General features: G+C 36.4%; 1 protein-coding gene across 1 annotated transcript; it reads left to right on the forward strand.

The window, feature by feature from the left end:
• The first annotated feature begins 278 nt into the window (after window positions 1–278).
• On the forward strand, window positions 279–12,029 carry LOC109237636 (protein LUTEIN DEFICIENT 5, chloroplastic). Its single transcript, XM_019403960.1, has 16 exons — window positions 279–545; window positions 627–792; window positions 2,995–3,202; window positions 3,328–3,399; window positions 3,511–3,621; window positions 3,818–4,009; window positions 4,131–4,292; window positions 6,140–6,235; window positions 6,315–6,416; window positions 6,945–6,977; window positions 7,066–7,146; window positions 7,228–7,310; window positions 8,355–8,486; window positions 10,951–11,011; window positions 11,163–11,228; window positions 11,401–12,029. Exons 1-16 carry the CDS (start codon window positions 449–451, stop codon window positions 11,593–11,595), a joined length of 1,857 nt encoding a protein of 618 aa, XP_019259505.1. The 5' UTR covers window positions 279–448; the 3' UTR covers window positions 11,596–12,029.
• The last annotated feature ends 812 nt before the right edge of the window (window positions 12,030–12,841 follow it).

The following is a 12,841-nucleotide window of genomic DNA, read 5'->3' on the forward strand; positions in this document are numbered from 1 at the left end:
TTTTGCTCAGTTTGTGCCAAGTAAAATCACCTTAAAATCACAATATAAATTCAATTGTTATCCGTTTTTAGGGTAAACAGTGCAAGAGAAATGCAAGACCAGTATATCCCTTGAAAAATAAAAGAGAATTTGAAAAGTCATCTTACAATTATCTATCAATTTTTACTTCTCCTTTCCCTGTTCCAACACATGGTCTAAATTTATATGAATTCGGAGCAAATAATGACAAAATCCCTCGGAAAATTTAACCTCCTACCAAACATTGGGTAGTCCAAATTTTCCAATCCTTAGTTAGTTGGCCTTAACCAAAACGAAGATACTTTAGGACGGCTGGGAGTATCTTTACACCAAAACGGTCCATAAGCCAAAGCTAACTATCCAAATAAGATTCCTTTTAGCGGTTGCCTTTTTAACAGCACAAACTTCACTCTCCATTATCAACATTTTCATGGCAGCTTCTGTTCCACTTCTTCAATTCCCAACTCACTCCCTTCACAAAACAACACTTTCCAGATTCCGACCCACTACTTCTCCTAAGTTCAATGGTATCATCATTAAGCTATTCCATTTTCCCATTTTTAGGTAGAAAAAAATCGTTAATATGTTATTATTTTCCTCTTAATTAGGGAATTATGGGTATTGCTGCACAATTAGGTGTAATTCTTCAAATGGAAGAGAGCCAGAGTCAGTAAACGAGGGAGTTAAGACTGTGGAGAAGCTTCTAGAAGAAAAACGGAGAGCTGAATTATCTGCTCGTATTGCTTCTGGCGAGTTCACTGTTGAACAAACTGGGTATCTTCACTTACACTTCTGAAAGAATTTCTTTTTTTTGGTCTTTTTCTCTGCTTTACTGTAGTGGATAATCTCTGTATGGTTTATAGTGGTTTTGCATATCCTTTAAGCAATTTTGTCACTTTATATTTAAAGTTTTGAAATCAAATCTAATAATGAGAACATCCTCGAGTAATTTAAAAAAAGTTAGCTCGGTGCACTAAATTACAGCTATGCGTGGGTCCAGTGAAGGTCTGAACCACGTTGGGTGTATGTATGCAGTCTTACCTTACATTTTTTAGGAGGCTAGTTCCGACCAGGGGCTGATTTATACGTGTAATTATGGGGCATGTGAACCCATGGTCTCTCCGTATAATTAGATATTTTATGTATATATTTTTTCTAAAATTGGTATAATATTAACTGGTGGCACCCATGTTCAAAGAAGGTTGAATGGTGCACTTGGTTGAAGGTTGAGTTATTTACCAAGAGGTATAGGGATCAATTCCAACTTGATACATTTTTTTGTAGTGCACCCATGTGCTAGAAATCCTAGATCGGCCTCTGGTTCTGACCTCCTGGATTGTGTCACACTCCTAGAGTAATTAGTGTAAAATTTTAAAATTTGTGTAAAGAAAGTACATTTTGAATTTAAAGCATGAAGGAAGTTCTTTCAATCAATGTTGTATAATATAGTAAAATTTAGTGGTAGTTTATTCTCATTGGAATTTTACCTTTTGTTTGGAAAGAATGGAAGGGTAGAAAAAGGAAGGGAAATTGTGAGAAAGCGGAAAAGCTATTTTTTTCGTTTGAATAGAAAAGAAAGTTGGGATAAAAGGCAATGGGGAGATCGACGAGGATATCACATCGTATTGGAGCGGGGTGGATGAAATGGAAGCTAGCATCTATTTGTCACGATCCGAAATTCCAACCTCGGGGTCGTGATGGAATCTAACATTTCACTTGCTAGACAAGCCAACGTTAGCTAATTACTTAACCAGTTTTAAAATTTAAATCAAAACATAAATAATAATAATAATAATAATAATAAGAAACCGTGATAGTATGAAATAGATATGATAAATACCATGTAGCATAGACTAAAAATATCACAGAAATCTGGAGTCAAAATGTTTAGTAAAAATTTTCATTTTCTTCAAAATTTCACATAAAAGCTTTTCGAAAAGCAACACGGACCACGTACGCAAACCAAGAAATGTCAAATGAAGTTGCGGGAGGTCTCGGATCATGAAAATTAAAGCTAGAACTCAAAATGACCTATCGGGTCCTAACACTAGTATCTTGTGTGATAAGAACGTGCCACCACTACTTAAAGGTAGGTTTTACATAATGGTGGTTAGATCGAATATGTTCTGTTGGACGGAATGTTGGGCAGTCAAGAACTCTCGTGTCCAGAAGATGAAAGTGGCAAAGATAAGGATGTTGAGATGAATGTGTGGGCATACTATGAGTGATATGGTTAGAAATGAGGATATCCGGGGCAAGGTAGGCATGGCCTCGGTGGTGGCAAGTTGCGAGAAACAAGGTTGAGATGGTTCGGGCATGTAGAGAGGAGATGTATGATACCCCAGTGAGGAGATGTAAGAGATTGACTATGGTGGGTTTGAGGAGAGGTCGAGGTAGGCCGAAGAAATATTGGGAAAAATGTGATTAGGCAAGACATGGTGCATCTTCAGTTTACCGAGGACATGACCCTTGATAGGAGAGTGTGGAGGTCGAGAATCAGGGTAGAAGCATAGTAAGGAGTCGAGCGTCTTTGCTTTCATCCCAACAGTGATAGTGTTATTCTCGTACTCCCATATTGTTAGATTTCTATTACTATCTGACAATGCTGTGTTTCGATTTTACTATTATCTTGTTGTTGTTACTACTCCTTTGACTTTTTCACTACTGCATATCGTTTCTCTATACTGTTGTGATTATGCATGCTTGCTTTGAGCCGAGGGTTTATCAGAAATAGCCTCACTACCTGCACAAGGTAGGGGTAAGGTTGCGTACTCTATACTCTCCCTGGGCCGCACTTGTGGAATTACACTGGATATGTAATAGTTGTTGTATTAATCGTGAACTTAAACTATCTACTTGATTTGATGCGTTCTTGTGACGCAACATATTTCTATTTCTAACATGAATAATAGGCAATTGAAGTTATTATGGTTTCTTCTGTTGTTAAATTTGAGCTCTTTTTCTTCTGTGGACTAGATTCCCATCACTGGTCAAAAATGGTTTGTCTAAGTTGGGTGTGCCTAAGGAGTTCTTTCAGTTCTTCTCTCAATGGCTGGGTGATTATCCTCGCATTCCAGAGGCAAAAGGATCTATTAGCGCTGTTCGGAATGAGGCTTTCTTCATCCCACTTTATGAGCTTTTTCTTACTTATGGTGGAATTTTTCGTTTGACCTTCGGTCCCAAGGTTTGTTCATTTTCATGAAGATGTACTTTTTTTCTTCAGCAGTGCATTTAAAAATCATTTGAAAGCTTAAAGGTAAATTAGACCTCCTCTGAATGATCTTTTGATGATTTGACCTTGTTGTGCAGTCTTTCTTAATAGTTTCTGATCCTTCAATTGCCAAACACATACTGAAAGATAATTCAAAGGCTTATTCTAAGGTAAAGCAGCTTGCAACCTGTATCTATTAGTTTGTCGAAATGTGAAAGTGAAGGAAAGAATAATCAACTCACAATTCCTAAGATGATTTCTTCTGCCTTCTCCACGTCCAGGGTATCCTAGCTGAAATATTGGACTTTGTGATGGGAAAGGGACTTATACCTGCAGATGGAGAAATTTGGCGCGTCAGGCGGCGCGCTATTGTACCAGCATTGCATCAAAAGGTAACAATGCAATTGTACTGCTTCTTGTGGCTTACTTATTATATTACTATTTGTTAATGTTAGTTGGTGTCCTACTGATATCTGTTGAGCTAATTCAATTTTTTTTAGTTATCTATTCATCTATTTGTGTAGTATTAAGAAGGACAAATTCTTCTAAAATTTTACTCTTGTTATCATTTTCCATTGCTGATTGTAGTATGTAGCAGCTATGATTGGCTTATTTGGTCAAGCAACCGACAGGTTGTGCAAAAAGCTTGATGCTGCTGCATCTGATGGAGAAGACGTTGAGATGGAATCACTATTTTCCCGTCTAACATTAGACATCATTGGCAAAGCTGTATTTAATTATGATTTCGACTCGTTAACAGTAGACACTGGTATTGTGGAGGTACTACATTTTTCTTAAGTTATTTTATTTGTTTAGTCTATTCTGTTGCAGCTATTGCTAGTTTTACTTATTGTTAAAAGCCTTGATCGTGCCTGCGCTTGTGATTCTTTGTCTTGTTCAGGCTGTATATACAGTGCTTAGAGAAGCAGAAGATCGCAGTGTTGCACCAATTCCAGTTTGGGAGATACCTATCTGGAAAGATATCTCTCCTAAGCTAAAAAAGGTCAACACAGCTCTAAAGTTGATTAATGACACCTTGGATGATTTGATTGCTCTATGTAAGGTAATATAGTTATTTGGTTCAGAGATCAATCTGAACTACTTGCTTTACAAATTTAATTGTTGTTTGGATGATAAAAATAACCAGTTAGTTTGCCTGATCAAAAAAAATAACCAGTTAGTTTGTTACGTAGACTTGAGATGAAGCATTATGCAGACCTACTAGAAAAGGGCATTTCCGTAAAAGAAACCCCTAGCCTTTTGCTGTTTTTGAAGAATAACTTTTGAGCCGCGTCAATGAGATTGCAAGTCTCAGAGGTTCATGCAATTCGACAACCCAACTATTGGACTGGTAGGACGTTTGAATGTGAGATTAGAGAAAAAAAATATTACATGTATTGTACAAATTATCTATAACAGCTCCTAGATATTGTACTTGTCTAAAACATTCTCCCAATGTCTTCTCTTATTTTCTCACATGGTATGATCTTGGTAATGACTTACTACAGCTGCTCCATCGGCCAAAATTTTCATTCTTCTTCCTAGTTTCAGTACTCCAATCTCTTTTCAGTGTTCGTTCTGGTGACTCCATGACTCTTTCCAATGGCTGTTCCGGTGCCACGACTTCTCTTTCTGTCACTGTTCCTAGGCAGTGCGTTTCTGTCAGCTTTGCGCTTTAGTCAAGTGATCGCTCTGACCTCATTACACCTGTTTTTCGTGACTCTTCCGACACAGTTCCATCACTATGACAATGACCATCTGACCACTCTTCTCATGACTGTTCCTACCACTTTTTGAGTGGTCACTGTCCGACCATTATGTCAATACAATTCTAGCCACTGTTCCTGCCATTGTTCAGGCACTATTCTGACATAAGAGCTGCATGTTAATCAACATCACTGGATAGGACCTATGCTACAATGCTAATGTGTAAACTCAAGGTGACTTCTCCACATTGAATTTGAAGCAGTGTGTTAGGATATTAGATATATTGTCCAATAATAGAAGAAAGTATTATGCTATTTGTAGAACCCATTAGGAAACTCCTATGTGTAAGTTATTCTATCACACCAGATACAAAGGATGAGAACAGATCGCATATGTCAAAGGTGGTTAGATTGGAACAGGATCAGTAAGGATCTTATAGGATCACAAGTGGGATTCTGAGATCCTAACAATCCTAGTACTGCAAATTTATTAGTTTTTTCTCCTTTCGCTGTTTCTCATAACTTGTAGTAGCGTTTATGTTATAAATTTCAAAAAACTTACCTTAGTAATAATTAAGGACAATAACATGCTTGAATATGGCATGAGTTGGTATGATTCAGGATGAAATCCAGCATATACAAACTAAGAATCAACAAAAAGTGGTAATCTGTGAACATGTCCTATAACTGAAATAGCATAGTGGCTTTATTGAAGTGGATGTGTGGGTTTTTTCTAGACTAGGACAGAGTGGTCCCCTTTCTAATACTGCAAAGCTCCATGGCTAGTTTGTTATATCTTCTTAACTGACCTGCAGTATGATTCAAAGGCTTTGTCCAATTGATGTCTTCTCAATTTTGTTTGAGAATAGCTTGTCCAACTATTCCTAGTAAGATGTATGATCTTAGCAAAAAAGATGTATTTTTCCTCTTCTAATAATAAGAAACAGTGATAGAGTCAAGAAATAAAGGCAAAAGAGACGACTGCTTAAGCACCAGAACCAAGCCATTAGGAAATACACTGCAGACTTTATTGCAAATAGAAATTTTGAAAGAGATGCTGCTTTGGGTGAGTACTCACATGCAAGTATTTTAACTCTTTTTCCTATGTTGTCAGTGCCTTTCTGAGACGTATTAAAATTGATTTTGCTTGATCTTTTGCTTGTAATTTTGTTCTGAATCGTGTGTATCTACAAATGCATTTCAGAGGATGGTAGACGAAGAAGAGTTACAGTTTCACGAGGAATACATGAACGAAAAAGATCCTAGCATCCTCCATTTCCTGTTAGCATCTGGTGATGAGGTATGACATATCGGTGTCTTGAATGCATTTATACTGCTCAAATATTTGGTTGGGAAAATTCTCATGCCCTAAGTTGTAGGTGTCAAGCAAGCAACTCCGTGACGACCTCATGACAATGCTTATTGCTGGACACGAGACATCTGCAGCAGTGCTCACTTGGACCTTTTATCTGTTGTCCAAGGTTAGTCTACCCCTTTCAAGTTCAGGTAGAAGCATAAGTATTTAACATCCTTCTTTCAGCTGCCTTTTAGGGGTAGAAGGTTCCTTCCTTTTTCGGTTTTCCTTTTCATTTAGACTTTCTGTCAGTAACAGTAACATGTGCATATACAAACTAATCGGAAGTATGTCGTCTTATGTGCGTACAGCTTTCATAAAATAGAATGACAATCAATTACTAGAAGCTTGAGAATATGGAGTTCAGATAACCTATGCAGATGTTTTTCAGTTCTATGTGAAGCCTTTTCCTTCAAAAAGAATATGCACACAATAGATGTTTTAGTGTCAATTAAGATTGTCTACATGTCGTGTTTTGAGTATGTCGTGTTTTACTCAACATCCATACTTGCAAGATCTTAAGTTTTTCTCATGGTTGAACCTTTGGAAATTATGGTTTATTTGTGATATGAGAAAGGAGATCTTATTTCAATAGGTAGTATTTAAGTTCTTCCTTATAGTCTTTGACCTTCGTTTCAATCCTAAATAACTGCAGGAACCTAGTGTCATGGCCAAACTTCAAGATGAGGTAGGTTAAAATAAAATATAATTAAATCAGCTTTTATTGAAAGCAGCTACTTGTATATCATATTTAGTGTATTTATTGTTACTTTCAGGTCGATTCAGTTCTGGGTGATAGGTTTCCAACCATTGAAGATCTAAAGAAACTCAGATACACAACTCGTGTGATTAATGAAGTGAGAAGAATGTTACCTGTAAGCATAAATCCTTGTGCTCACAACTGTTTCCTTTGTGTAATACTTCTTTTCATTTTGCAGTCTTTAAGACTATACCCACAGCCACCCGTCTTGATTCGTCGTTCTATTGATGAGGACGTACTTGGAGGTTACCCAATAAAAAGGTTATCCTGAAATCTGTTTGAGAAGCATTCTGCACAAACCTCTCATGCATGCTAAATTAAATTTAGGATAAATTTGCACCATGAGTGTATACAATCTTTGGAGACTCTGAAAATGCATCTCTCCTTCCCTTCTAACAGAAATATTAGAAACAAAGGGATAAAAATTTGAGGCTGCTTTTAGCATGCCAGATGTATGCTGTTAGATAATGAAAATCAACTGATTGGCTTTTCCAACTTGAATAATACCATTGAGCTTACTACAAAAATTGGTGTGTCTTCTATGCCTAGGGTGTAGAGATGCTGAAATAAGTGAATACCTCAGATAAGTCCTATCCTGCTCCGAGAAAGAAAGAAACAGGTGTTCATTGTTTGCAGAAACATTTGCACCATCAATATCGGGATAGTAGTATATTGGCGTCATTTTGTCAGCTATGTTCTTTAAACTTGTTCTGTAGTTTGGCAATAAATTTGACAGACTTCTCTCTCGTCTGACTTAGTACTATAATGTCTTCCCTTCTCATAACAGTATCTTAACATCGAAAACGGAAGCCTTCACCATGCATATTATATTCTTTTCTTTCTGCCTTGAACATTCTGCAAGGGCAAAGTGGAAAATGGTATAGGCAAAGAGTGTTCATGATCGATCGTGGTCATTCACTTAATTGGCTTTGGTTCACTGATTATCTTGAAAAAGCTGAATTAGAAACACTAAGATAAGTGATTGAGTTTTTGCATACTGCACCATTCATTTGAAGATACCATAAAGGAAATTGTAACGTAGTAGTTATTTTATTAACAGATTGATCATAGGCTTCTATTAGCATTTGTAAGTTTCCAGTAGTTCGGGTTTGGCATGGGTAACATGCCTAGTGATCAACTGAGGTCTTATCATCATAAACCTTAAAAGATTAACTTACATCTGCACCATATTTAGCGTATGGCCTTTATCATCTGTCTAGATCTCTGGGACTATGTGTTGGTTTAGGTTTCTCTGACATCATTTTTCAGTCATCATATTTCTGAAATTATTTAGCACTTCCACAGGGGTGAAGACATTTTCATTTCTGTTTGGAACTTGCATCGGTGCCCCAATCATTGGGAAGAAGCTGATAAATTTAATCCTGAGAGGTGGCCTTTAGATGGACCTAACCCAAATGAGACAAACCAAAATTACAGGTATTGCAGTTTTCAGCTTATCAGCATCTATAATGTAACTTTTGGAAAACTCAGGTTATTAGCCACTCTCTTTTGATATATTATAAATTTTTTAATTTCTTGCTACCTTTAGTAACTAAGTTTATGCAAAATAAAAAGAGTAGCTTAAATTTGTGCCTGTGTTTTTAGGAAAAGAACTACTCATTCTTGTAGTGCATGTTAATTTTAATCAGAATGTTTTTGCCTTATTTTGTTTAAAAATGAATTACCATTGCAAATGACTTGATCAGAGGCAATTCTATTCTAGGCTCAGCAACTCTATGTTTGCCATCAATATTGTGAGCTTGTGGATGTCAGCCGTGTTAAATATGGTTTCTCTTTCACCATTTGGAGTAATGTGCTTGGGGAAACAAAATTGACTATGAGATATATTTTTACATTTAGATTCTCCCTTCAGTTTACGTGGCAGGGCAATGATGGGTGGAACAGAGTTTGCAATACAGTTAAATGATAATAGTTGGAAAATATGTATGCCTAAAACATAGGTTAAGTTAACACTCTTTTCTCAAATGAATTATTGTTTATTGGGTACTTGTTGTGTAAGGTTGTGGTGTAGTGGTCAATAAAGTGGGTTGAGAACCATGAAGTCTCGGTTTAAATCCCATTGGATGAAAAATCACGTGGTGATTTCTTCTGTCCAAGCCTTGGTGGACAAAGTTACCTGGTACCTGTGTTGGTGGGACTTGGGAGGTAAAGGTACCCCGTGTAATTAGTCAAGGTGCGAGCTGGACTCGACACCACGGTTATAAAAAGAATATATTAAATAAATAGGAGTATATATTATATTATTCTAGAAGGTAGTTGATCAATCTCAAGTCATTAAGCAATAATGAGATAGATGTCCTTTCATTCCCTACTCGAGATTTATTTATTTGTCCTCTATATTTCATTTTTCTTCTTCCCTATTGTATAATAACTACCACGAGGTGGTTACTTTTAGGGGGAAATATCACTCCGTTGGAAAATTTACTCGTTGATGAGGATCTGCACAGTACTTTTTCAGTTATTTTGAAGAATCTTGACTTTGAAAAATGTGGTGTTCACTAACTGATATTTGATTCCTGCCACGTAGCACTCTTAATATGTAAAATCAGTTTCAACTTCATGTCAGATAACAGTTGTTAAATGCAACTTGTTGGAATATCATTGTAAATCTAAAGTTGAAACTGAAAATATGACTCGCATAATTAGCCATTTTTCATTTATCAAGTTTGTGTTTGCACCTATAGACCTCTTGACGATGCTCTTATCCCAGTTTCAAACTCCTTACTACGTTTTGATGCTAACATTGAGACATGCTAGGTTATGATCTATGTTGCTCGGACTCCCCGAAAATGTCATGGGATGCGTGTCGGATTCTCCAAAAGCAGTGTATTTTTGGAGAATCCGACACGGGTGCGGCAGTATTTTGGAGAGTCTGCGCAATATATGTTATGATTTTGATTTTTATCCTACTTAGCCTCTATTTTTGCAGAGATCTATATTCATCTACCATTTTCCAGAGGGTAAGAAAAAGAAAGTTCAGTAATATTATATATATTTTTTAAAACAGTTGAAATAAAAGTACTGATAATAGATAAGTAGACAAGTAATATAGAGTAGTGTTAGTTTGAATTTGTAGGGGAAACAAGTGTGAAGATGTCGCAGATGAAGGCGGAAAGTAAGTGTGGTAAATTGAGATAATGAAGTATTAACAGAACAAATGGTTTGCGAGGTGTATAGACTATTCCAGGCTCCTAGCAATGCTGTAATCTGACAAAATTCAATTGCTATTTTCTTGCTTTAGATGCTACCAGTTTATTTAATCTGTCAGAGCTAGCAATTATTCTATTCAAGCGAGTCATTTGCGTCTATTCAGAGGCTATTAGGTACATCAGAGTAAGTATCTTCAACAATGTAGTTGGTAGCAAGCAATACAATCTACAAATGAACTAGCCATGAGTAATTCACAAAGCCGTGCTCTTTTTTTTCTTACCATCGGTCTATATTCTTTTTAATAAAAGGAAGCTTATGGATGAGGGCACATGATAAGAATATAATATCGAGAAAGGAAAGAAAGTTTGCTTTAGGTCTGGGTTAGTTTTCATATCCTTTACTAAAACAAGTAACAAACATATGGACTGGAAGTGTTGGTGCCTTGTAGAAGTGAAAGGTAGATTTTCATTCAATATTTGCACAACCAAGCAATTTAGCAAGTTTCCTCACTTGTGCTCATTCTGGATAAGATTGCATAGAATTCATTTCATCCACATCCTCCTGGAGACATGTATGAACAACTTCCAGGTCATATCAAAATATTTCTGTTTATTTCCATGTTGAGCTAATATATTGTATGCTTTACATGTGAAATTATCCTAGTAGTTTTTCGGTTTAAAGCTTGAAATATACATAAGCTAAAAAAACTCTTTCCACTCCATTCTATCAGTTATCTGCCCTTTGGTGGAGGACCAAGAAAATGTGTTGGAGACATGTTTGCCACATTTGAGGTAATCCTTCAACTAGTAGACTGCAGTTGTGGGACAAGGGTTTTCAATTATATCTAAGTGAGGTTGCTTGATATGACTGCATTTAGCTTCTCCTTAATATTCTTATAGCATCTTCAGAACTACCTCTCAAAAACTTTTTATCTAATTTCAGAATGTAGTGGCAGTTGCAATGCTTGTCCGACGATTTGATTTTCAAATGGCTATTGGAGCTCCTCCTGTAAGTTATGATGTCCTCTCTTAATTTTTGTCATTTCCTTTTGGTAAATGATAGATTTATTTTACTGACATATTGTGAGTTTCTGTACTTATTACACCTGGATGAACTTAAAGGATACGATTTTTATTTTACCTACTCAAGAAATTATTTAGGATAATCAACTTCTCTGCAGGTTAAAATGACAACTGGGGCTACAATCCACACTACGGAAGGATTAAATATGACCGTAACACGAAGAACAAGACCTCCAGTAGTGCCCAAATTGGAGATGGCAACATTAGAAATAGATTCATCTGTGAATAGTTCAGACATCAACTCGGTGTCAAACCAAAGAGCAGAAGCTGAAGCTTCTACTGTTCGGTCCTAATAGAACCAAATACTAGCGACAGTATATATTTAAACAATTTTTATTCATCATTGGACCTTGGAAGCTCATGAGTTGAAGTCATCAAGAAAAGGAAGTCCATAATTCTAAGTTATGTTGCTGTAAGCATTTATAAGGTGGATCCTTATAGGCAACAATCTCAATAGAATTGAATCCACTTCTGGTGGCCTATACCTCTATTCTTCTCGAGCCTTGAAATGATCAGATTTCATTTCAATTGAAATCTCTCATGTTGTAATCATCAATCCTTTAGCACTTTCTTTCTTGTAATTGGTAACATATGGAAAAGCGCCACGAACAAGAAGTATGCATGAAATTATGGAAGCCAGTAAGAGCGTCTTAGGTTATGATTTCATGGCGTGACTTAGTAAGATGTTTTGACTATTCAGCCTCTCAATCGAAATTTGTTACGGTCACTTCACTCGTTTGGCCATAAATATTTTTCAAATTTTGTTTTCAACAGTTTGTTTATAAATTTTAGGAATTTTTACCTCCTGTAGCAAAGGTTATACCTTATTTATTTTAAATAATTACCCTTTTAAAAAATTATATTTCATAGCTACCTTTTGATTTTTATAGCCAAATATCTATTTATGGTCACCTCCTACCCTTAAGCCATAAAATATGCTTTGTATTATCTTTCTCTCTCATTCTTTCATTTTTCTCCATCCTCTCTCTCAACGCCAGTTTTTCTCCATGAATACAACCTCAATTTACTCTTCGTAACAGCCCAACAAATTCTTCCTCTTTATTCCAAGATTGCTCAAACCCAGTTGTTTATCCCTTCAAATACAGTGACCCATCAAAGCATTCGTTCTCTTCTGTGGCAAAAACGAACTGGGTTGTGCATTTTTGCACTCAAGGATGAAGAAGGAACTTGCTCCGGCGACTGAGTTGGAGATGGCGGAGAGAGAAAAGAAGCGGCGCCGCGGAGTTGGTGGGAGGAAGTTTGGGAAATTATTGAAAAATCTTCTTTTATTCTAGAGGTTCGAAATCTGCTATCGACGAGACGACATTAGGGTTGTTCTTGAACAAAGAAGACGGAGTTTGGGGCTGAGCAACTTGAAGATTCTGTTAATATATTTTCAATGTATTTTCAATGTATCTCGTTGTATTCTATGTATCTCATTGTCTTCTTTTTTCATTGTATTTCAATGTATCTCGCTGTATTCCATGTATTTCATTGTATTCACTGTCTCGCTATATTCCATCAATGTATTCATATGTT

Source organism: Nicotiana attenuata, unplaced genomic scaffold (assembly GCF_001879085.1).
Source record: "Nicotiana attenuata strain UT unplaced genomic scaffold, NIATTr2, whole genome shotgun sequence".
NCBI lineage: Eukaryota > Viridiplantae > Streptophyta > Magnoliopsida > Solanales > Solanaceae > Nicotiana > Nicotiana attenuata.